The following is a 23,708-nucleotide window of genomic DNA, read 5'->3' as shown; positions in this document are numbered from 1 at the left end:
GTGCAACAACTGCAATGTGCTATGAAACATATGTGACTCTGGCCGGTGACAAAGTCACAGGTCCCCTGCTATACCATGGTTCGTGGCCCATGTACTTAATCAAAGAAAAATCTAAATCGTAGTTGGAAAAGCAGGGAAGCAGGCTGTCCTCTTTTCCTTACTTATATTTTGTAGGCCCTCTCCGTTCTCTCTGGGGGAGTCTGACTGGGCCCCCAAGTCAAGGCCACAGCCTGTAACAGGCTCTTTGCCTGGTAGCACTGGCCTAGCGCTTGCAGCCAAGTCCCCACTTTTACTCTCCCCCCATCCCGCCCGTAGCGCCCCATCCCTGTCAGCCTCTCCTTGGTGCTCTTTCCTCAGGGCTGGGGGGAATGTTTTCAGATTTACATGACTTGGCAAGAGGCAGGGATTGTACGGAGCTCCCCCAGGCTGGTAGATGGGTGATGTCAACCTCCAAACCCAGGTCTGTCAGCACCCAAAAGAGTGTTCTTCCCACCAGGCCCCAGGCATCCATGAGAACATCCCCCAGAAGAGCGATGACGGCCTCTGCCTCCCTCTAGCTCAGGAACGGTTCATCTAAACAAAGGGCAGCCGATCGGACCCGCAATAAGAGAACTTTCAAATACACTCAGTTGGCTTTGGGCCCTGGTCTGGTGCACCTGAACGTGCAGGTGTTTCAAAATGTTTGGTAAAGATTTCCTAATATCTTCTGCCGTCATGGGCCCTGTTAACACTGGGGGAAAGAATCCAACCCAAAACCTCTCCCTGCCAAAGCCAGGCACTTGATTGTGTTTATTGTCTCCATGTCCTACAAACATCAATCAGAAAGCATCTTTGGCCAGACAGGGGGAAGATAAAGGCCACACAGTGCCCTGCAAACACTGGTCTGAGGCTGGGCAAAGGCTGACCTACGAAAGGTGGGTGTCTTCTCCCACTTTCTTTGCCAAGGATTGCCGAAGCTGCCCACCAGACAGAGCTCCTTCTAAATGGTTCATCTGTCCCCCCAACTCACCACTCTGTCACCCTGCTTCATTCCCTTGATGGACTCAAGGTGGCCTTGCGTATTTCTTCGTTCATTCATTTATTTATTCACTACCCACATTTGTTGAGTATCTAGGTATGTGAATGAAGGGAATCTCACCAAGCTCATAGTCGTGGGATCAGGATCCCTTTTAGAATGGATGCAAAGGGGCACCCAGGTGGCTCAGTCGGTCCAGTGGCTGGTTGGTACAGATACAGAAGAGACAGAGATTGGTTCTGATCTGAAGGCCTGAAGGATGGAAATCTGTCCTCCTTCCCCGGCAGCCAGAGTCCTCTGGACAGCTACAGGACAGGTCTAATCTGTCTTCACAGCACTGTCCTGTGTAACCCGTGGTTCCAGGAGTTCTGGTCTGGCTTAGTCTTATACTACCTCCTGGACGGGAAGCATCTTCCTTGAGAATCTCTGCCATCCCTTAAGGCCCAGAGGGCACAAGATGTCCTCAGGGTGGGGGCGGGGGCTTTCCTGCCCACAGCGAAGTGAACGCCCTCTCCCCTGAATGGACATGCTGTTGTCCACGCTTCTTATCTGACGATGGCCACGTGAGTTTTAGGACATCATAGGCATTGAGTGTTGCTGTGTCACATGTGACTTGGCTGTGCTTAAGTCTTTTCTCCAAGTTCTGGAGCTGCTTCTTCATCATATTCCTTCCATCTGAACCTTTTTTTCAGTGACCCCAAGCCCTTTTCCCTTCATCCCTGAATAAGACCGTGTCAGTAGTGTTAGTTAGCTACCTACTTGAGGCCAGGCCTTTTCCTTTTTTTCAGCTTTACTGAGGTGACAAATAAAATTATAAGGTATTTAAAGTCTTACAAGGTATTTAACAGGATGGTTCGAGGTATTCACATTGTGAAAGGAGTCCTACCATTGAGTTAATTTAATTAGCACATGCATTACCTCATACACTTATTACCTCTCTGTCCTTTTTTTCTCCCTTCTTTTTTCCGTTCTTTGTGGCAAGGACGCTTACATTTTATCCAGCTCACCAAACGCAGATGTCTGCTTCTGCTTTATTTACAGCTGATTTGATTTGGGGGCTTGTCCCTTGGGTGGCAGCCGCGAAGCGTGGGGCACTAGATGTATGGACGAGCTCCTTCCAGGCAGATAACCGTGACTGGATGTTACTCTGGGCGCAGGCTGGAGAGGAGACGGCAGGAGGATCTCGAAGACAGCGGCCAGTCCCCTGCTCGGTGCTAAGTTAGAAGCCAGAGCCTCAGGTAGTGGCGTGTAGACTGGGTGCCAAATCTGCCCCAGGGAAAGATGGGCAAATGCGCACTGTGGCTTAGTCTCCCTGGACCGAGCCCCGGGGAGAGAGTGGTGGTGCAGTGCGCCCCTTAAAACAATTTCTTTGCTGGCCTAAGTCCTCTGGGTCTTGCAGGCACGAGCCCCATTGGCTTTCAGAGCGAGGTGTTTCGGAGGCCCGTCTCTCCTGTGGGAGTCTTAAAAGTTGGGCTGCTAAATGTGTGGTCCAGTAAAAGTGAATTGCTCGAGGTCCTATCACGTGTTCGTGGGGAATATCCCTTTCTTCCAAGCCAGGGCTTTCACTAGGAAAAAACTACTGATACCGTGTGAATTTTATTTTTATTTTTTAAAAGATTTTATTTATTTATTTGACAGATAAAGATCACAAGTAGGCAGAAAGAGAGAGAGAGAGGAGGAAGCAGGCTTCCCGCTGAGCAGAGAACCTGATGCAGGGCTTGATCCCAGGACCCTGAGATCATGGCCTGAGCCGAAGGCAGAGGCTTTAACCCACTGAGCCACCCAGGTGCCCCTGCTACATGTGAATTTTAGAAGGCAAGACAAAATTGACTATCAGCTTACTACTCCAGCTTATACCCAGAAAGCAAACATGCCTGAGAAGATTTACGTGGTAACGATCCCGGTGGTGCAGGAGGCATCAGGGCTTTATAAACATTACACTTCAGATCAGACAGGTACCTGAAATTGCAAAGTAGAAGCTCAAAAGTTTTGGTTAAAAAAACAAAAACAAAAACAAATACAAACAAAAGAAACCAAAAACAGTAATTCCCACTTATCACAAACAAGAAGCCTGGTCTCTGATCAGGTTCACTTACTGAGAGCCAGGACAGCAAGTAACCATTCATCCTTTCTTTTTGTTCATTCAGTCAGCAAATGTGCCCTACCTCTCCCTGATGGAGCTTATTCTAATGATGGGGACAGAAATGTAAAAAGTAAGTAAAATCTGTGTAAGACAATGATCTTTTCTTACACAGAGAGAATGAAGAAAGCTCACACGAGGAATAGGAACGAATTCTCACTAGGCGTGTGCTATGGTGGAGGGCATCTCCTAAGTGCTCTGCATGTAGGAATTTATGTAAGCTTTCCAAAAACTCTATGAAGCGAGTGGCACTACGCGCCCAAAGTTTGAATTAGACAACTCAGGCACAACGTGGTTTCGTAACTTGTCACAGAACGCAGAGCTGGTAAGGGGATTCGGGCCGTCCTCTCTGGGGCCTGAATCTTCCACATCTCCCTTCTGTTCAGAGGACAAGGCAAGTGAGCAGGTAGCTTCTGACCAGAAGAATCGGGGAAGTTTTATGGCAGAGCTGGCATTTGAGTTCATTCCTGAGGGTGAAGGAAAAGAGCATTCTGGGTTAGGAGAGGAGAGGCAGAGAAAAAAAAGCAGATGTTGTACGGGGCTAAGTACCTGGTGTGGAAGGAGTAGGTGGGTGCCATCGGGGGAGGGGAGCCTGAGCTCCCTGACAGGTGTTTGCACATACATAATTCTGAAGGCACTGGGAACTTCTCTGAGCAAGGAAGGACTCTATTCTAACACTTTCTGTCTGTCCCTTCAACCAGTATTTATTTAACATCTAATTAAATGCCTGCTTAAACACCTAATTTAACACCTGTTATGTTATTTATTTAACACCCGATTTGGGTGGTGGTAGAGGGGGATGGTGTCAGCGATCAAAGACGTACAACTGAATTGAAGACACGAGAAGTAACACTTTTCAGAACTGTAGACCATTAAATGATAGGATGAAAGTGGTGTTCCAAAGTAGTACGTGATGGAGGGTTGGACAAACCACACGGTTTTGCAAATTTCAGGGTATATTAATTCTCTCTTTAGCTTGGATTGAGGGTTTGCAAGGGCAAAGTTGTAGAGGAACCTGGGAAGCCTTTTGGGGGCAGTATGTGGATGGAAGCCTTCAATAATAGGGCTACCCAACCAGCTAGCCCTGGGGTTCCCAGATGCAGGAACAAAGTGGTCAGTTTTGGAACTATGTGCCCAAATACACCTCAGGGAGAGCAGAATTCCTGTCCTCAGACGGAGTGAGGAGCTGGCTCGGATAGGGGCCTGGCTGTCTGGATCTGGGCTGTCCCAGGCTGGCTGTGTGGTCCCACAATTCAGAGTGAGAAAATTCCAAGGCCTCCCTGCTAGGCCATGTCCTAAAGTTATAGGTTTCATCAGGAAAAACTGTCCAAGATACGGAAGTGGGCAAAAGTGATTCCATACTAGGTTTCCTTTCAACAGAATGCTTATCACTGACTCCCCGAATCTCTGTCATTTTCTGATTCTATAGATTAGTGCAATTTGACAGATTTTGTATTAATTAGGCTATTTTCCCAACTCTAGGGATTGAAGTAAACTTGTAAAAAAAAATTGTTAGTAATGCAAGTGGTTCTTATCCATACCAATACAAATGAATTTTGTCTGGTAAAGACACAAGTGATATTTCTTCTCTGTAGAAAAGAAAACCCCAGACATTACATTCTCTTGCATGAGGATATTAATTAGTTTTGCATGTATTAGCAAAAGCATTTTAGGGGGTTTGGTTAGGAAACCTCATTGCCCTCTGTTCCTCACATTCTCCTTTGAAAGTCTTTTTTTTTTCCTTTGAAACAGTCTTAACATCTTATTGATGCTCTTATGACTTAATGGGTTTGATTAAAATCTTTGACCCGTGTTCATTTTATATTTGCCTGAAAGTCATATTTTTACATTTTTTGAAAAGCCATCCTTTAACACTGTTAATTCCTTCAGGTTCTCAACATCTAAGCTAATCAGAAAAAAGGAAATGTCATGGTTTCCATGAAAGAACCAGAGATAGTTTCCAGCAATTCTGACTGTGGAGCTTGTTGGCAACACTTTGGGAATTCCAGACAGTTTTAAACAGATGCTTTCTGAGAAATTAGAAAAGAAAGGGAGAAAACATTTACAGCGTATATTGCCAATTACCATGCTAGGTGATTTACATATATTATCTCACTTAATCCTCAGGAAGTCTCTGAAATAGGTGTTATGATCCTAATTTTGCAGTTGAACAAGCAGGAAATATTTGAGTCTGTACAGGAACACCCATCTGCAGGTGAAGTCATATAGGTGGAAAATTACAATAATGGTTCATGAACCCGGGTGGTTAAGAGGGCACACTATAAATAAAGGTGTAACATGTAATAAACATGTGAGTGGGAGGATAACCAGCAAGATTAAAGTCATAAATCCAGAAAACCAGGGCTAATGCTCTCAGCTGTGCACTTAGTGAACGTGGGTGGGGCCTGGAGGCTTCTCTAGGTAACCTGTTGATTTAGACCTCAGTTAGCACAGACCTTCCCACACATCCTCTCTCTGCTGTCTGCCTCCCCTTCTGAGCAAGAGAGAGTGAATTTAGGGTCCACTTCAGTGCCCGCCTCCAGGGGGATGTGTGCTCCACTGGCGGAAGGCAGCCCCCCTGACAAGGAGTGGGGGAAATGGAGTCACCTTCTAGAAACAGGAAGGGCAGACGCCCCCAGCGTATCCGTGATCTTCACCTCACTACAAGATTTATTGCAAGATGGCATAATGCTAACATTTAAAAGCTGAATAGTGACATTTTTCCTCTGTTCTTGCCTCTATACTTCATAAAAAATAAGTTCATTGTTAGGAGAAAAGAAAAAAGCTAGGGGTGTCTGGGTGGCTCAGTCATTAAGCATCTGCCTTCAGATCAGGTCATGATCCCGGGGTCCTAGGATGGAGCTCCCCATCGGGCTCCCTGCTCAGCGGGAAGCCTGCTTCTCCCTCTCCCACTCCCCCTGCTTGTGTTCCCTCTCTCGCTGTCTCTGTCTCTCTCAAATAAATAAATAAAATCTTAAAAAGAGAGAGAGAGAGAGAGAGAAACACCTGGAGGAGGAAAAAGTTTTAAATCGTTCGTTTTGATTTTGGCCCACCCTCTTACAACAGAGTGGTGAGAAGGCAAAGACAAGGCCAGGATGGTGCCAGATGTTCTCAACACCCCTCGGGAGCTGGTGCCGCCCAGCTCTGCCTGTCAGAGTCTGGCCTCCCCGGTCAGCAGCCCTCTCTGTCTTCCATCTGCCGGACGCCTCTTTCTCTCGGACACCATCTCTTGGAGAATGCGCGACAGCACGTGTACAAGATCTGCCGGCTTGGGCCTTGACCGCCTCTTCAGGCCTCATTTCTCCTCTGGCTCCTGTTCTGGCTTCCGTTCTCACTCAGCCCTGCCATCTGACTCTTCTCCCCCTCTCGGTGCTTGTGCGTTTTGGGTCCTGACCCACATATCCCACGTCAAAGACGCACCCACGCAGGACCCAGACCCGTCTGTTCCAGGTCTGCCACCTCCCGGCAAATATCTGTTGAGAATAAAGCAGAGCCCGGGATTCCGGCCTCGTGTGGCCTGCAGTGGACACGGCCACTCTGCCTCGGGGAGCCCCTGCCGTCGTCGGGGAGACGCGGTGGCCGGCCTGCTTCCGCTCCCTCGTTAGCTTGGGGCGGGTCTGCCCCAGCCGTTTGGAAGAATTTGGGCCTCGCATGCCAACAGCATGGGAGAGCGGCTCCAGGAAAGCCCCTGCCTGTCACTCCTCCTCAGGGGGCCTATTTCCTATCTGACAGAGAACCGGCTGATGTTTAAGAGAGGGTTTTTTTTGCCACTGCTGGATGAAAAGGAGTGCTTGGGAGGGCCTCCGGTCCCCGCAGAGAGCGAGCCCCAGCTGTCAGCGTAGGTGTGCTGAGGGAGCCCGAAATAGCAGCAGGGGCCGGCGCCTGCCCACGGGCTGTCACAGGAGCCCCTGTCAGGCCTTCATTTACCCGAGGAGTCTCCGTGCACTCTGACACGGTCGTGGTGCCTCAGGAGCCTTCCTTCTCCCTAAATCCTACTCATAAGTCTTTTTGGTAAATGGTCTTCCTTCCTTCTGCCCTGACCCCCAGGCGTCGCTCGGGACAGTAAGTCTGTCATGACAAACTTTGACTGACACCTGTCTGAAACCAGGTGCCCCTGTCTGCACGGGGCCCCAAGCAGCTGACTGGCTTGCCTCCTGTCAACAGAAAGCGAGCAGCTGGGCTGCTACGCCTCGTTCGCTACGAATCTCCTTGTTCTTCTGGACCACCTGACTCCCCAGGATTCCGCTTCCTTTCTGAAACCCTGCGTTTTCCCTAATGACCTTTCAGAGGCCTGCTCATGTGGCTTGCGATGTTTCTGTTTTTAGTTCTGGGCTCTGGGGGCCATGGGAGTGGAACAGGCTGCCTGTCTTCTCGCTCGCTCTCGAAGGCTGGAGGCATGCTGTGGGGAAGGCCAGGAGAGGGCACAGAGGGAGCTGCTCTGACAGAGGACAAGTGCAGGGGGAGAGGAAAAGAGGCCGGCAAATGCAGCTCTTGGGCTGCTCTCACCCTGCGGGGGGGAGAAGGTGAGTCAGGAAAAGCCTTGAAAATGAGCTGCACGAAGCCACCTGGTGCCAGAGCCAGGGGAAGGTCGATGTACCAGCAGCTTCCCGGGGTGGAGGAGGGTGGTGAGCGGTGACTGCTGACTTTTTGGATGGCGGTTTCAGGAGAGTGGTGGGATCTGAAGGCTGGTAGACCGGGCAAGTTAAGGAATGAGTGGGTGGCCTGCAAGTGGAAATCCCACGTGTAACCTCTTCTTGCAATATCCTGTCACGAGAGGATGGGAAGAGATGGCCCCAGCATGCCAGCGATATCCGGTGGTGAGAACTGGTTTGGGTTGATTGTGTTTGTTTTTGCCCTAGAGAAACGTGTCGGTGCAGAGAGAGGAAGGCCTGTAGAGAAAGGAGGAGACGGAAAAGCCGGAAGATGAAGGAGATGATTGAGCAAGCCCAGTCCTCGTGAAGGAGGAGCCTTGGAAAATCAGACCAAAGTGGGAGTCTGTATTAGTTGGAGCAGCGAGTGGCGCCATGTGGTGCCACGTCTGACAGAGTCAGACACAGCTGGGAGCTGGGGTGGAGCTCCTGGCTTGCTGCAAAGATGGCATCTCCTAACCCACCCCCAAATGTGAATCTTGGCATCTTACTAGTGCATGGACCTGGAGCCTCAAGCCATGTTGTGTTCCTCCCCTGAGGAAAAGAAAAGAGGCTAAGTTGGGTGGCTTGCCCAGGCACTGCGGGCCCTGAGCCAATTTACTCATGCCACCACCTGGAAAGAGGACTGAAAGGGAAAGAGCGAGAGAGAAAACACACACACACACAGGACAGCCAAGCCCACAGAACAGGCTTGAGTCCATTTTTTTTTCTCAGTTACCTACAAAGAAGACTTAGATAAAAAAGTGAGAACAAGGGTCACCTGAGTGCCTCAGTCAGTTGAGCATCTGACTCTTGATTTCAGCCCAGGTCGTGATCTCAGGGTTGTGGGATTGAGCCCCGCATCAGGTTCCTCAGTCAGCAGGGCTGTCTGCTTTAGATTCTCTCTCTCCCTCTACCCCTTGCCCTCCTCACTTTCTCTCTCTAACAAATAAATAAAATCTTAAAAAAAAAAAGAACAAGATGTTCAGGCCTTCAGATAGATTCCCTTAGCCCTCTCAGCTTCCATCCCTTCCAATGCACGGAGGCAGCAGAAGAGCGGATGAAAGCCTCCAGGGGCACCTGGCTGGCTTGGTTAGAAGAGCACACAGCCCTTGATCTCTAAGTCCTGAGTTTGAGCCCCATACAGAGGGGTATAGAGATTACTAAAAAATAAAAGTAAATAAATAAATAAATATACTTGAATGTAAGAAAGCCTCCAACCTGAGGCCTGGGATCTAGTGTTCTCTCTCTGTGCTCTATAAACATGTAACAGACCTTCTGAACTGGTGTGGAAGTCATCGATCTTCTCAGTCCTAGGAATAAATGGGGTCTGGGGTCAACTGCCTCATCGTGGGTGCTGAAGAGCCTAGATTTGTGACAACCTGTTATTTTTTTTTAAAGATTTATTTATTTATGTTTATAGAGAGAGAACAAGAGCAGGGGGGAGAGGGGTTAGAAATCTCAAGCAGAATCTCCACCAAGCATGGAACCCAACTCAGGGCTCAATCTTATGACCCTGAGATCGTGATCTGAGCTAAAACCATGAGTTGGACACTCAAACTGACTGAGCCACCCAGGAGCCCCTTGTGCCAAGCTGTTCTGACATAAAAAGGCACTCTAATACCTAATACATGCCAATTGAATGACTACCTGTATTCATTAGAGTTTGTATTAGATAACAGATCTAGAAAGATCTAGAACTAGCACAGTAATCCTATTGAGAGCATAAAAGACACTCTACATTTCTTTTGAATATCTCTGTGTGTTGAAAATTATATAATTAGCAAGTTAAACCCAAGATTTTACAAATATTATTCTTTAGTACAAGGCTAAGTAAAAAAAGAAAAAAAAAAGAATTGATTTAAAGTTGATTTCAGGAAAAATATAAGTAAAACAATATTGCAAAAAGATAGGGCAGTCATCAGAATGAGATACACTGTCTCTCCCATTGCCTGCACTACCCATGCGTACCCGTTCTGCCTGGGGTGGCAGGAAGGAAGGAAGCTCCCCGAGTGTCAGGTGCTAGGCAGGCATCTTGTGTTGGCATCTGACCTGGCAACAGCCCTCTGATTATTATCTCTTCAGAAGTGTCATCAACCTTAGACAAATTATCTAACTTGTCCCAGATCCATCAATTGTAAATGGCGGAGCCAGACTTCGAACAACTCTGGCTGACTCCTCAGCCTCACTCCTTTTTCTCCACTAGACAAGGAGAAGAGAGTGAGTCAGCGCTTAGAAAATGCTCAGCTCAGGGGAGGAAACAGAAGGGAGTTTCCTGGGGAGGTTCTCTGTTTCCATGAAGTCAGTGGCAAGGCTGTTGTGGGAGGTTTGATAAGAAATCACCCTCATGAGGGGCGGGTGGCTCAGTGGGTTAAAACCTCTGCCTTCAGCTCAGGTCATGATCTCAGGGTCCTGGGATGGAGCCCTGCATCAGGCTCTCTGCTCAGCAGGGAGCCTGCTTCCCCCTCTCTCTCTGCCTGCCTCTCTGCCTTCTTGTGATCTCTGTCAAATAAATAAATAAAAATCTTAAAAAAAAAAAAAAAAAAGAAATCACCCTCATGAAAGGTTTCATCCTGTTATGAGAGGAAAAATAAAAGAAATAAGAGCACTGGAAAAGGAAAAACCCTTAGTAGGTTTGCGGCTACCTATGGCACCTCATGTTGGGAGCTAATACTTAGGGATTTATCTTCTGCAAGATACTTTTACACTTATGCCCATATTTAAAGGGTCTCAAGTTTTCACAATCCCCCCTCCCACAGGAATCTCTAGCTCCTTATTACTCAAAGTGCCATCTGTTGGACTGGTAGTAGGGTAACCAACCATCCTGGTTGGCTCGGGGCTCAGGGTTTGCTTGGGACAAGGAAATTCCAATGCTGAAACTGAGATAGTCCTGGGGCATGCTGGTCGCCCTAACCAGTAGCTCCTGGAAGCTTGTTAGAAATGGCCTCATTCCAGATCTATTGAATTAGAATCTGCACGTGAACAAAATCACATGCCCATTCAGGTCTGAGAAGCAGTGTTCTCGATGAGACATGGGCGTAGCAGTTCTAGTAGACCCCTGCATTGGTTTGGGTTCTCCAAACAGAACCAATAGGATGTGTAGGTATATATAGAAAGAGGTTTATTTTAATGAACTGGATCACATGATTGTGGAGGCTTGGCAAGTCCAAAACCCAGTGAGGGAGGCTGACAGGCTGGAGATTCCAGAAAGAGTTGTCCTTTGAGTCCGAAGGCAGTTAGGCTGGAGACCCAGGAAGAGCCAATACTGTGGATAAAGTCCAAAGGCCATTCACTGGCAGAATTCCCTCCTTCTTGGTGGAGGTCAGCCTTTTGTTCCATTCAGGCCTTCAACTGATTAGATGGGGCTCACCCACATCGCAGAAGTCTATTGATTTTACTCAAAGTCTATTGATTTAAATGTAAATCTCATGCAGAAACACCCTCAAGAAAATGTCTGGAATAACTTTTTGCCCCAGGTATGTGGGCTGATACACAAAATTAACCATCATACCCCCTTGAAAGATCTGTCCACATTCAAATCCTGGGAACCTGTGAGTGCTAACTTATTAAGAAGAGTCTCTGAAGCTGTCTTAGGTATGTCAAGAATGTCCTGGATCCTCCACAGAAGCCCATAATCCAGTGACAAGGGTCCTTACGAGAGACAGGCAGGAGAGACACACAGAAGAATAAAAGGTCACGTGAAGCCAGATGCACAAGAGATGATAGTGATGTGGCCACAGCCACATAAAGCAAGGAACACTTACAGCCTCTAGAAGCTGGGAGAGACAAAGGCCTGTGTGCCCTAGAACCCCCGGAGGGTTCTAGGGTTCTAGGCACCCCCTGCGTGCCTCCAAGTTGGACTTCTGGCCTACAGACCTATGAGGGAACACAGTTTTGTGGTTTTAGGCCCTACAGTTTGCGGCAGTTATCGGCTGCCGTAGGAAGCATCCAGGGGCTCCCCCTCACTGCCCTCTCCACTATGGTCCGTTGTCACCTGCGTGCTTGCACAGGTCCCAGAAAAGGCTCGAGGCAGCCCTTCCCTCCTACTCCCAGCTTCTGCCTATTTGGGTGGTTTGATGCCAGGTCCCCAGGACCCCACATCAGGATCCTTCACCTCTGAGGTTGCCTCAGACCTCCCTCCCGATCAACCCTGCAGGCCTGGGCGCCTCGGGCCTCACAGAAGGCCTGGCTTGGAGCCTCTAGCATGGATGGCTCCTGTAGGCCTGGTGCTCCGCGCTGGGCCCCCACGCTGTCGCTGTCTCGTGCCAGCGACAGTGTGCAATGTGTCTGTTATGATGCAGGCCCCTTCGCGGTGTTGGTGGGGGGACTACAAGTTGTTGGCCTCTGCAGGCTTACTGTCTGCTCAGTCACTTCCCACTCTCCCACCTCTCTGGAAACATGGCCCCTGGCGGTGCATCTCCGGCAAACTGCAGCGCCTGCCCCTCGGTCTCTCTGGGGCCAGCCCCCTGCCTGGCAGGATAAGGGAACCGGGAGGCAGCTGCAGAGCCTCTTTGCAAGGTGTAGACTCCGTCTAGACTTGCAAGGTGTAGACTTGGTCTTTGCTGTGGAAGAAGCCATGTACAAAATGAAAAGCGTGGGCTGAGTTGGGCTCACGGAGTTACAAATTGTTATTTCATTAAAGCCTTGGATCTAATGCTCAGTCAGTCATGTTTGTACAAGATAGGGAACAATGATGGTATATTTTGTGATCTAGATTAGTGAAAATTTATGTAACCATTACCGCAGAAAAGGAAAGGCGCGGCCTGGTTGCAAATCCTGCCTCATTAAAAAAACAAACACCCTGTAAAATCCACTCACTTCAATGATCAAGATATTTAATCAGTATAGGTTTGTATTTATTGATTTATCATACTCCTTGAGTAGGAACATGCTCTCTCCACATCTGATTTTCCTCTAAAAAAAAGAATTGTCTTTCATATCTTGGATATAATTGCTGTCACCTTAAATAATCCAAAATGTTTTTAATCACTTTTAATAGATCAAATAATCGATTCTAGACATAAAATCATGAAGATTAAGACTGAACTGACCTTCAGGCAAAGAGACCATTCTTGTCTCTCCCAGCTTTTTAAATCTTCCTTACCCCCATTTATATCAGAAATTATGGGGGTAATATCCTACCCCATTTAGGAATCATCTCATCTCATTTTAATTGAACTCACTACTTACTGAGTGTCTACTCTGTGCCTAGCATTATGTGAGATTTTGGAAATACAAAGATGAACAAAATGGCTGTGACCATTCTTCAGCCTTGTGCATGTTTGATAATCAGAGCCCAGGATGGTTGTTGGGTAGGCGCACACCCAGGTACTCTGCTCACAGCAGGGCCCTCTGACCCCCAGACCCCAGGCTGCAACCCCATTATGAGAACATTCCTCAAGTCTCAGGCCTCACCGCTGAGCTTTTGTGACAGAGACTGGAAAAGGTGGGAGGGGAGAAGAGGACTTGCTTCCGAGAGATTTGGGGTTATGAAGAGAAGCAGACTGGGTGTGAGGAGATGAGTGAGAATGAAGAGTGGAGATTTAACAGAAGAATGGTGCTGAGGGTTCTGGTATTCTTAGTCAGATTTGGCCAAGGTAAGAGAAAATTTGAGTTATTTAAAATTACTCAGTGGTGGCCCAGCTGGTTTCTCTAATTGCAACACTGCTTTTAAATTCAGACCATGGGGGTGCCTGGGTGGCTCGGTGGGTTAAGCCTCTGCCTTTGGCTCGGGTCATGGTCTCAGGGTCCCAGGATCGAGCCCCGCATCGGGCTCTGTGCTCAGCGGTGAGCCTGCTTACCCCCCTCTCTTTGCCTGCCTCTCTGCCTCTCTGCCTACTTGTGATCTCTCTCTCTGACAAATAAATAAATAAAATCTTAAAAAAAAAATTCAGACCATGGTTTGCTCCATAATCTGTCAATATATAATGATTAACTAGGAATTTCTGTGCCTAGGGGGAGACTCATGGTGCATGACACCCCGGAATGTCCCAACCAAATTACAAGGGATGATTCTATTATTTTTTGTGTAAGTACAAATTCTTTAAGCTTGCTCCATGCGGTGAAGAGAGAGTGGGCATCATACTTGAGCAGAATTTCTCAGTGAGAAGGGTCCTGCCGTTTGGGGTAGGGAAGTTGTTAGTTGTGCAGGACAGGTCCTGGCATTGCAAAAAAGTTCGTACCCAGTGAAAACAAAAAACACCCACTCCTCATTGTGACAATGAAACATACGACCCCCTCTACACACACAGCTTTAAATACACCCTCCTTGGGAATGGAACTGCTACCCCTCAGTGCCAGTAAAGAGCAGGTGGAGAATATCTGGGAAATTAAGCTCAAGGTTCCCTCTGCCTGGGCACCTGGGTGGCACCCTTCCTTCCACTCAGGTCATGAGCTCATGTCCTGGGATGGAGCCTGGCAATGGCTCCCTGCCCAGCAGGGAGCCTGGTTGTCCCTCTGGCCTTCTCTCCTGCTGGTGCTCACGCGCTCTTTCCCTCCCTCTCTCACAAAAATGAATAAATAAAATCTTAAAAAAAAGAAAATGCTTAAAACTTCCCTCTGCCTAACTGTGCCATACCATTTATTTCACTCCTGCAGTTTCCCCCTGTTGGTGGGGCAGGGGAGAACGGGGCTCATCCTCTGAGGCCCTCTTATGACCTAAATGTTTGTGTCTCCCCCAATATGTTGAAACGCTACCCCCTCCCTCAGTGTGATGGTATTAAGATGGGGCCTTTGGGACGTAGTTGGGGTTAGATGCGGTCATGAGGTCATGAGGGTGGGGCCCTCAGGATGGAATTAGTGCCCTTATAAGAATCAGGAGAGTGCTGGCTTTCCCTCTCTGCTCTCCCTCACTTGAAGATACAACAAAAAGCTGAGTTGTTGACAGTTTGCACTTGAAAGAGGCCCTTCACCAGAATGCAGCCGCAAGCTCAGACTTTCAGTCTCCAAGGCTGTGGAAAGTACATTTCTGCTGATTACAAACCACTAAATTATTTAACTATAGACTGAAAGTTCCTTCCCATAATTAAGTATATGTTGAAAATAAAAATTTTAACACCTGCAAAACATTTTATATTGAGTGATTATGCTCTTAGAGATAATTCATTCACTCGTCCATCCACCCAACCATTTTACAAATACTTACTGAGTACTTGCCTTACTCCAGGCACTGGGTTAGGTGCTGGGAGCACAGTGAGAACAAGACAGGCATGGCCTCTTGTCACCAAGAAGCTTTCAGTCTATGGGGACAGAAAAAACATAAAAATTAATTAAACCAATAAAAATCCCAGTTGGGTTTCTCATGGAACTTGGTAAGTCGATCCTAAAATTTATATGGAAAAGCAAAGAATAGAAGAAAAAAGAATAGTCATTATTCCAAAATACTTCAATAGTAAAGACTATGGATGTGAATATTCTAAGATTTAAAGTTTTAAGTGGCAATTGGAAATCCTATTTGAATTGTGCTTTTTTGAATGTTGCATTGCTTTTGGAATAAAATGTGATTTAGTGACTATAATAGTTATTGACGTATGTAAACATATTTATAAAGTATACAGAATATGGTTTAGATTTATTTTTTACATACATGGGATACTATGAATATAGTTTGGATGCTCCTTTCTCATTTGACAATGTATCCCAGAGGAGTTGCGTATTGATACATGCAGACCTATGTGTTCCTTTTAATAATTATGTGGTGTTTTACAGTGTGGATATCATGTATTTATTTAACTGGTCTCCTATTGAGAGTTATTTAGATTTTCTCCAATTTATAAAAATGATACAATAATCATGATTGTACATATATTTTTGTATGCATTTGGAGGTACATATATATAATAGATGATCTGAAGTGGAAATAATGAGTCAAATAGTATGTACATTAAAAATACTGATAGATGTTGTCAAATTTTTCTCCAAAAAGAATACAATTTTTAATGTCTTCATCAGCAGGGTATGAGAGTTCTTATTCTGCCAACACCATTACCATCACTATATATTATCAAATTATTTAGCTTCATAAGATTTGATATGCAAAAGATAATTACTTTACCTATTTTAATTGGATTATTTGCTGTTGTTGGTTTTTTTGTGTGTTTTTTGTTTGTTTTTTTGTTTTAGTGTTGACTTGTGTAAGTTCTTAATGTATTCTGGATATTAACCCCTTATTGGATATAACATTTGCAAACATTTTCTCCCATTCAGAGGGTTGTCTTTTCGTTTCTTTGATGGTTTCTTTCACTGTGCAAAAGCTTATTATTTTGGTGTAGTCATAACAGTTTAATTTTGCTTTTTGTTTCCCTTGCCAAAGGAGACATATCTAGAAAAATGTTTCTGCAGCCGATGTCAAAGAGATTAGGGCCTACATTTTCTTCCAAAAATTTTTGGTTTCATGTCTCATTTTTAGGTCTTTAATCCTTTTTCAGCTTATTTTTATGGGTGGTTTAAGAAAGTGGTCCAGTTTTATTCTTTTGCATGTCGCCGTACCCTTTTCCAACACTATTTGTTGAAGAGACTGCCTTTTTCCCATTGCATATTCTTGCCTCCTGTGTCAAAGATTAATTGACCATATAATGATGGCTTTTTCTCTGGGGCCTCTATTCTATTCCATTAATCTATGTGTCTATTTTTGTGCCAATACATACTGTTGTGATTACTATAGCATTGGTATGTCTTGAAATTTGGCATTGTGATGCTTCCAGATCTGTTCTGTTCTTTTTTGGTTTTGGTGCAATTGTAAATGCACTGTTTTCCCCATTACACTTCCTCCTACTTCATTATTAGTATGTAGGAACACAACACATTTTTGTACACTGATTTGGTATCCTGTGACTTTACTGAGTTTATTTACCAGTTGGTGGAATCTGTGCGGTTTTCTGTATATAGTATCATGTCATCCACGAATAGTGAAAGTTTTATTTCGTCCTCACCAATCTGGATGCTTTTTATTTCTTTCTGTTGTCCAATTGCTGTGGCTAGGATTTCCAGTACTGCGTTGAATGAAAGGGATGAGAGTGGACATCCTGTCTTGTTCTTGACCTTAGGGGAAAAGATCTCAGTTTTTCCCCATTGAGATGATGTTAGCTGTGGGTTTTTTGTACATGGGCTTCGTTATGTCGAGGTATGTTCTCTCTAAACCTACTTTGTTGAGAGTTTTTGTCATGAAAATATATGTCCTTTGTCAAGTGCTTTTTCTGCATCTCTTGAAGTGATCATATAGTTTTTGTGCTTCCTCTTGTTAATGTGGTATGTCACATTGGTTGATTTGTGAATACTGAACCACCCTTGCATTCTGGAAATAAATTCCACCAGATCATGTCGGATTCAGGTTGCTAATATTTTGTTGAGGACTTCTGCATCTAGGTTCATCAGAGATATTTGCTTACAGTTTTCTTTTTTTGTAGTGTCTTTGTCTGGTTTTGGTGTTAGGATAATGCTGGCCTCATCGAATGAAATTTGAACCATTCCTTCCTCTTCTATTTTTTGGAGTAGTTTGAGAAGACTAGGTATTAACTCTTCTTTAAATGTTTGGTAGAATTCACCCATGAAACTCTTTGGTCCTGGGCTTTTATTTGTTGAAAGTTTTTTTTGTTACTGATTAAATTTCTTTGCTAGTTGATCTGTTTAACTTTTCTGATTCAATTTTGGGAGGTTATATGTTTCTAGGAATTTCTCCAATTCTTCTATATTTTCCAATTTGTTGGTATATAATTTTTCATAATAGTTTCTTATAATCCTTTGGGTTTTTAAAATTTTATTCATTTATTTTAGAGAGAAGACAGTGCATATGAGCAAGCATGGAGGGGAGGGGCAGAGGGATAAGAGAATCTCAAGCAGACTCCCTGCTGAGCATAGAGCCTGATGTGGGGCTTGATGCCAGGACCCTGAGATCATGATCTAAGCTGAAAACAAGAGTTGGACACTCAACCAACTGTACCACGTAGGCACCCCTCTTATAATTCTTTGTATTTCTGGGGTTTTGGTTGTTATTTCTCCTCTTTTATTTCTGATTTTATTTACTTGATCGGGAGTTTTAAAATCAAATTTAAAAAATCAATTTCATTTTTTGATTGTGCTGGCTTGCACTAGTTCAGTAAATCTGCTAGCATATGCTAGTGGATATGCTTCTCATTGTTCATTGGTATTTACAAACAGCAGCCTTAAGCATTCCTTAAGTAGAATGTAAAATTGTATAGTAGGTAAGGCTAGGCTGGTGATGTGTTCAAATGAACATATGCTAATCAAATGGGATAAAGCAGATGATCAGCTTATATCCTTTGCCACCAGTCTGGCTGTGAGGGTCCCTGAGCACCAAAAGTGCAAGGTACATCCCTTAAAAATGTAGCCACAGTTTCCTATTATAATGTAGCTTAGACAAAGATGCAAAATATTGATTTTTCCTTCAGTCTCATGAAACTAAGGATTCTAATATGCTGAGATCAGTGACTATTAAAAAATCTTAAAAAGAATCTTAAATCCTCCCTTAGTTTTTCCATTAAAAATTTTAATTTTTTTTAGTTTTAACTTATTTTTAGTTTAATTTCTTTAGTTTCCTTCTTTGCTCAAAGTAGTATTTCAATAAGTAGTATGTCAACTGTGTGTGAAAACAGTGCGAAAAAGATGATTGAGATTTTTGATTGTGGATTTTTGTTGCTACCTTTGAGAAACTCAGGAGAAGAAAGTAATTTTTTGAGTGGAAAATAGAATCAAGTGGTAGAAACAGGGAAGTAACACTCAGAAACTGTCCTCTGGCTTTCAAGCTACTGTCCAAGAACATAGGAAGAATTTAGAATCACTTTTTTTTTTTTTTTCCCCTGGTCTTCCTTTTCAGAGGGGCGGGGTCAAGATTCAGTCTGGGATTCAGATGCCTGTTAATGACTTAGCTCTGTGGCAGCTAAGTCAAGAGAATAAACAGCTGCCCTGTTCATTAATTCAAACAACCCCGGGTACAGAGCTTTTGCTGCGGGATGGAAATCAACATGTATCCTCACTGGAAGTTGTGTCTTCAAGGACCTCACGTAAGTCATTTAACAAGTCAGTAGAGCTTGATCGTGAAAACTGCAATCTGGGGAGGGAAAAAAAAAGGGAGAAATTACAAGGAAGAGGAGGAAAGCTTTGGTTTTAAGCCTATCCCATCCATCTTTTCTTAAATGTCTTCTTTTTGACTGCTAACCCATGTTAGTCATTCTGTGGTTGCTATTTGTTTCTCTGTTACTGTGCTCAAACTCCCGGTCTGAACTGAAAGCTGAAAATGAACTCTCCCTCAAATGCCTCGTGCTTTCATCAGATAAAGAGGGTTTGCTTTTTACTTTCTGAGTCTCCTGCTTCCTTAAATGTAGTTTATTACCAGAAGTGTGATGTTCCTGATAACTATTTTTACTTTCTTCTTTGCTTTTGAAACTTGCTGTATAAAAGGGCCCAGCTAATGCTTCTTTCTCCCCCAATTAGTTAACTGTTGACTAGCCACCTGTGGGAGAGGAGTGTGTTTATGTTGAGTTAATTAGTTTCCAGTGGTAATGGCAATTCCCATGTTTATTGAAGTGTAACTATGTCATATAGTGTGCTGTATTATAGTGAAACTTATTTAAGCAAAATTTTTATTGAGGCATAAGGAAATCCAGATGTTTTAGGGAATTATCATCACATTTCAGTTTGATGATTTTAAAAAATATATTTATATATTTAAAGATCATCTAGGGGTGCCACGTTGGCTGAGTTGGTAGAGCATGTGATTCTTGATCTCAGCATTGGGAGTTTGAGCCCTACAATGGGTGTAAAGATTACTTAAAAAGATAAAATATTTTTAAAAAAAAGATAGTCTGTAGTTAAGGAATGGTTTATAAGCCATCTTCCATCAAATAACACCATTCTTGCAATTATTTTTGACATAGTCAGAGTCGACTTCTAGCTGTATCACTAATGTCTAATCTCAGTTTGCCTTCTTTGGTAAGAAATTATTATCTTCATTTTTTGTAGCACTTGCACTTACATTTAAATTCGAGGTCAGGGGCGCCTGGGTGGCTCAGTGGGTTAAGCCGCTGCCTTCGGCTCAGGTCATGATCTCAGGATCCTGGGATCGAGTCCCATATCGGGCTCTCTGCTCAGCAGGGAGCCTGCTTCCCTCTCTCTCTCTCTCTCTCTGCCAGTCTCTCTACCTACCTGTGATCTCTCTCTGTCAAATAAATAAATAAAATCTTTAAAAAAAAAAAATAAATTCGAGGTCAGATTTTCTGAGTTCTAAGCTGGAACTTCTTAGTGTTTTTTTTTTTCTTCTTCCTCATGTTTTCAACTAAATCTAAGAAATGGCTGTCTCTAGTTACAAAGGTAATATTTGTTCTGACTCCCATTTCTCATGTGACTGATTTTTTATAATGTGCCTTGAAATTACCATTTCATCCGTCTGCCTAATGTTTGGGGGTTCTATGACCACATCAACTCTGAAATACTGTAGTTTTAAAGTTACCTTTCAAGGTTCTCTTCCCCTTACTAATATTCTCTTCCCCTTACTAATAGTCTGTATTTTCCAATATTCCTTAACAAAACTTTTTGTTCTGTTGGGTTATTCTTTTCTATATGTTATTCTCACTCCCTTATTATGTTCAATCACACCATATTCTCTTCTAGAAAAATGCTAATCTAAAATGTAAAATTGATAGGATCTCATGACAGACTGAACATGAGAGCTGATGGAGGAGAAGTCACAGAAGTCTCCCAATTACTGGGTGAATGATGATATCATTCACTGAGAATTAGAGTGGAAAAGCCCAAGTTTATGGTGAAGAAAATTTCACTCTGGCAAGTTGATTTGAAGGGCCTGTGGAATGCAGCCAAAAGCAGGTGTCCTAAAGGGAATGATATATTTAAAAAAAATATATTTTATTCATCTATTTGAGGGACAGAGATAGCAACAGAGAGCATAAGCAGGGAGGAGAGGGAGAAGCAGGCTCCCTGGGGGGGCTCGATCCTAGGACCCTGGGATTATGACCTGAGCCGAAGGCAGACGCTTAACGGACTGAGCCTCCCAGGCGCTCCTAAAAGGAGTTAGTTATTTGGGTCTGGACTGAGAAGACTAAGCTAGAGTTTCAGATTCAGCAATAATTTAAAATGTTTTGGGGGGGGGCGCCTGGGTGGCTCAGTTGGTTAAGTGACTGCCTTCGGCTCAGGTCATGATCCTGGAGTCCTGGGATCGAGTCCCACATCGGGCTCCCTGCTCACCAGAGAGTCTGCTTCTCTCGCTGACCTCTTTCCTCTCATGCTCTGTCTCTCCCTCTCTCTCTCTCTCTCTCAAATAAATAAATAAATAAAATCTTTAAAAAAATAAAATAAATTGTTTGTTTGGTAAGCTGTGCGGGTGGATGAAGTTATGCTGGGAGTTTACTAAAGTGAGATGAAAAGGAAGCTAAGTGGGGAATTCTGGGAAAACTTTAACTTTTAAGTAGTGATTTGAGGAAGTATAGAACCAGAGAGGTGGCAGGTAGGCAGGAAACCAGAGATGTCGTGGAAACAGAAGAAGAAAGTTTCAGGATGAGACAGTGACCACAGTGTAAAGAAGAAATTACCAGAAGAGCAGCTGGAGGGCAGGGAAGAGTAGGTGCCTGGCGGTCAGAAAAAGTGAGTGGAGAAAGAGGGAATGTAGCCAGGAAAGCACCACTGAATATTTAATGTAAGACACCATAAACTGATGTCCCTGGGCTTCCACAGGGTTTTACACCCTATAAAATTAAATTTAATAATGTCTAAGAGTCTAATCATCTAGGATTTAGAAAACTGTTACATGCAGAATTTTATAAAAAGAGTTCTGAACTGGCCAAACTGGGTATCAGGGGCATTAAAAAAACTCTGGCAAAACAGGTAGAACAAGAAATGTAGCTGGGTGCCTTGGGCTAGGAGTGTGTGGTGTATTTCACAATAGATACGCATTTTGTTGGGTGAATTACGCCTGTCACAATACGTATCGCTGACCCACATCATTGTCCAGGTCTCCAGTCTAATGAAAATGACCTTTAGTTATTGCAAATTCAACATGTCCAAATCAGAAATCTTTATCACGGCCGCCAGCTCATCCCCAAACTTTCTTCTTCTCTGTTTCAGACAGTAGCTCTGCCAGCCACCCCACTGCTTTGAAACAGAAAGCTCAGTCGTTCTTTTACAACATCGTCTCTTCTGTCTCATCTCCGCTATCAAGTTCTGTCCATTCTTTCTCCACATTCTTCTGATTCTCTCTTCTTAATTCCCATGACCACCAGCATCTTCATTCAGGTCCTGAAATCAGATTTTTAACTGGTCTGCCTTCTAGTCCTACCTCCTCTTTCCAACCCATCTTCTACAATTGGAATTAAGCAAGTCTGATCATGTCACTCCCTGATTTAAAAAATTTCCCAATTCTAGTGAGGACAAAGAAAGCCTAGTCTCACCAGCAGAACATCGTCCAAGACCCTTGCTGAGCTGGACTTACCCCACCACCTCACTGTATCTCGTTACTTTCTGTCTCCACATATCTATCCTAGAACACTGTTACGTTTCTTCCTGTTCTTCAACTTGCTTTCTCACCCTTGATCCACTATAAAATCTGAGCAACACTGTTGTACTAGTAAGATCATAAGCTTGAGTGCTGGAGGAGAGTAGGTGGGGAGGTTGAATCCAAGTGACTTGGACCAGCCACAGAGAAAAGAACTGGGATTGACTCTTCTTCTTCTTCTTCTTCTTCTTTTTTTTTAAGATTCTGTTTCTCTTAAGTAATCTCTACACCCAGTGTGGGGCTCAAACTTACAACCCTGAGATCAAGGGTCACATGCTCTACTGACTGACCCAGCCAGGTGGCCAGCAATGACTCTTTGATATGATCCCCGCCCCATTTCACTTGATGCTTATTAGACTGTATTTCCTGCATACTTCATGATTCAAGGAACTCTCAGGGAGACAAATATGTCTAACAGAATGAACTTTAAGAAATTTATGATCTGTTGAAAAAATAGGACATAGAGAGTGAGTAACTTATGTGACATGAGACCTATTACTTTACAGTCATAAATGTGTACATGAGATCTATTACTTATAAAACATGAGATCTATTACTTTACAGTAAATATAAAACATGAGATAAAGCATGAGATCTATTACTTTACAGTCATAAATGTGTACATTCAAAGATAGCAGATAATTAAGAATAAGTATGAAATAAGTAATCAAGACAAGTACAAGCGCTACAGGCATTTAGAGGAAGAAGTGATTGTTTTGGGATAGGATGTTCAAATGAGGTTTTACAACAGAAATAGGACCAGAAGCATGAGTAGCAGGTTAGTAGCAGGAGGGATGGTAGCCTTCTCATTGTGGGGAACCACACAAAGTGAGGCAGAGAATATCTGTTCAGGGCAAAAGGATCTGGGTAGGGGAAAATGTTAATGACAGGAAAGGTCAGGGTGTGATTGTGGGGGACTTTCAATCTAAAGTTGATGTCATAGGCATACCTTACCTAGCAGGGAATAGGGAACTGAAGTTGTTCTTAAGCAAAGAAATGACTTAATGAAAGCATTCCTTTAAGGGGATTCACCGGGCAATAGCATGCAGGACAGATTACAGAAGCCAGGGAATGCAGGCTGGAAGAACCAATAGAAACATAGTCATTTAGGTCTAAGATGCCATATTTTCTCAATTCTAAGACACTGTTGACATAATAGAGTTCATAATTTAAAAAAACTCTACATTAAATATATATACTGATTATAAGATAAATCTTGACTTTAGGTGTGAATATCATAAAATATAGGCATCTCAGAATTAAGGAAATAACAGGATGAACTAAGGTAGTGATGCTATGACTGGTAGGAATGGGAAGGAAGAGTAGATGCAAAAAAGCCCAAAAAACAAAACAAAACAAAAACCCCAAAACCATTTTTAAAGAGTTGAGACATTGGATAGTAAGAGT

General features: G+C 44.0%; 1 protein-coding gene across 1 annotated transcript in view; it reads left to right on the top strand.

Annotated features, from left to right (window-relative positions):
* The first annotated feature begins 18,615 nt into the window (after positions 1 to 18,615).
* The window catches only part of GNE (glucosamine (UDP-N-acetyl)-2-epimerase/N-acetylmannosamine kinase), a 44,536-nt gene continuing 39,443 nt past the window's right edge, over positions 18,616 to 23,708 (top strand). Inside the window, exon 1 of the mRNA XM_082694821.1 lies at positions 18,616 to 18,801. Within this exon, the coding sequence (XP_082550947.1) occupies positions 18,751 to 18,801 (51 nt within the window). The 5' untranslated portion in view covers positions 18,616 to 18,750. The remainder of the gene's footprint in view (positions 18,802 to 23,708) is intronic.

This window comes from Mustela nivalis, assembly GCF_964662115.1.
Source record: "Mustela nivalis genome assembly, chromosome: 13".
NCBI lineage: Eukaryota > Metazoa > Chordata > Mammalia > Carnivora > Mustelidae > Mustela > Mustela nivalis.
The sequence above is the reverse complement of the archived record's forward strand: the minus strand, read 5'-3'. Positions and strand labels throughout refer to the sequence as shown.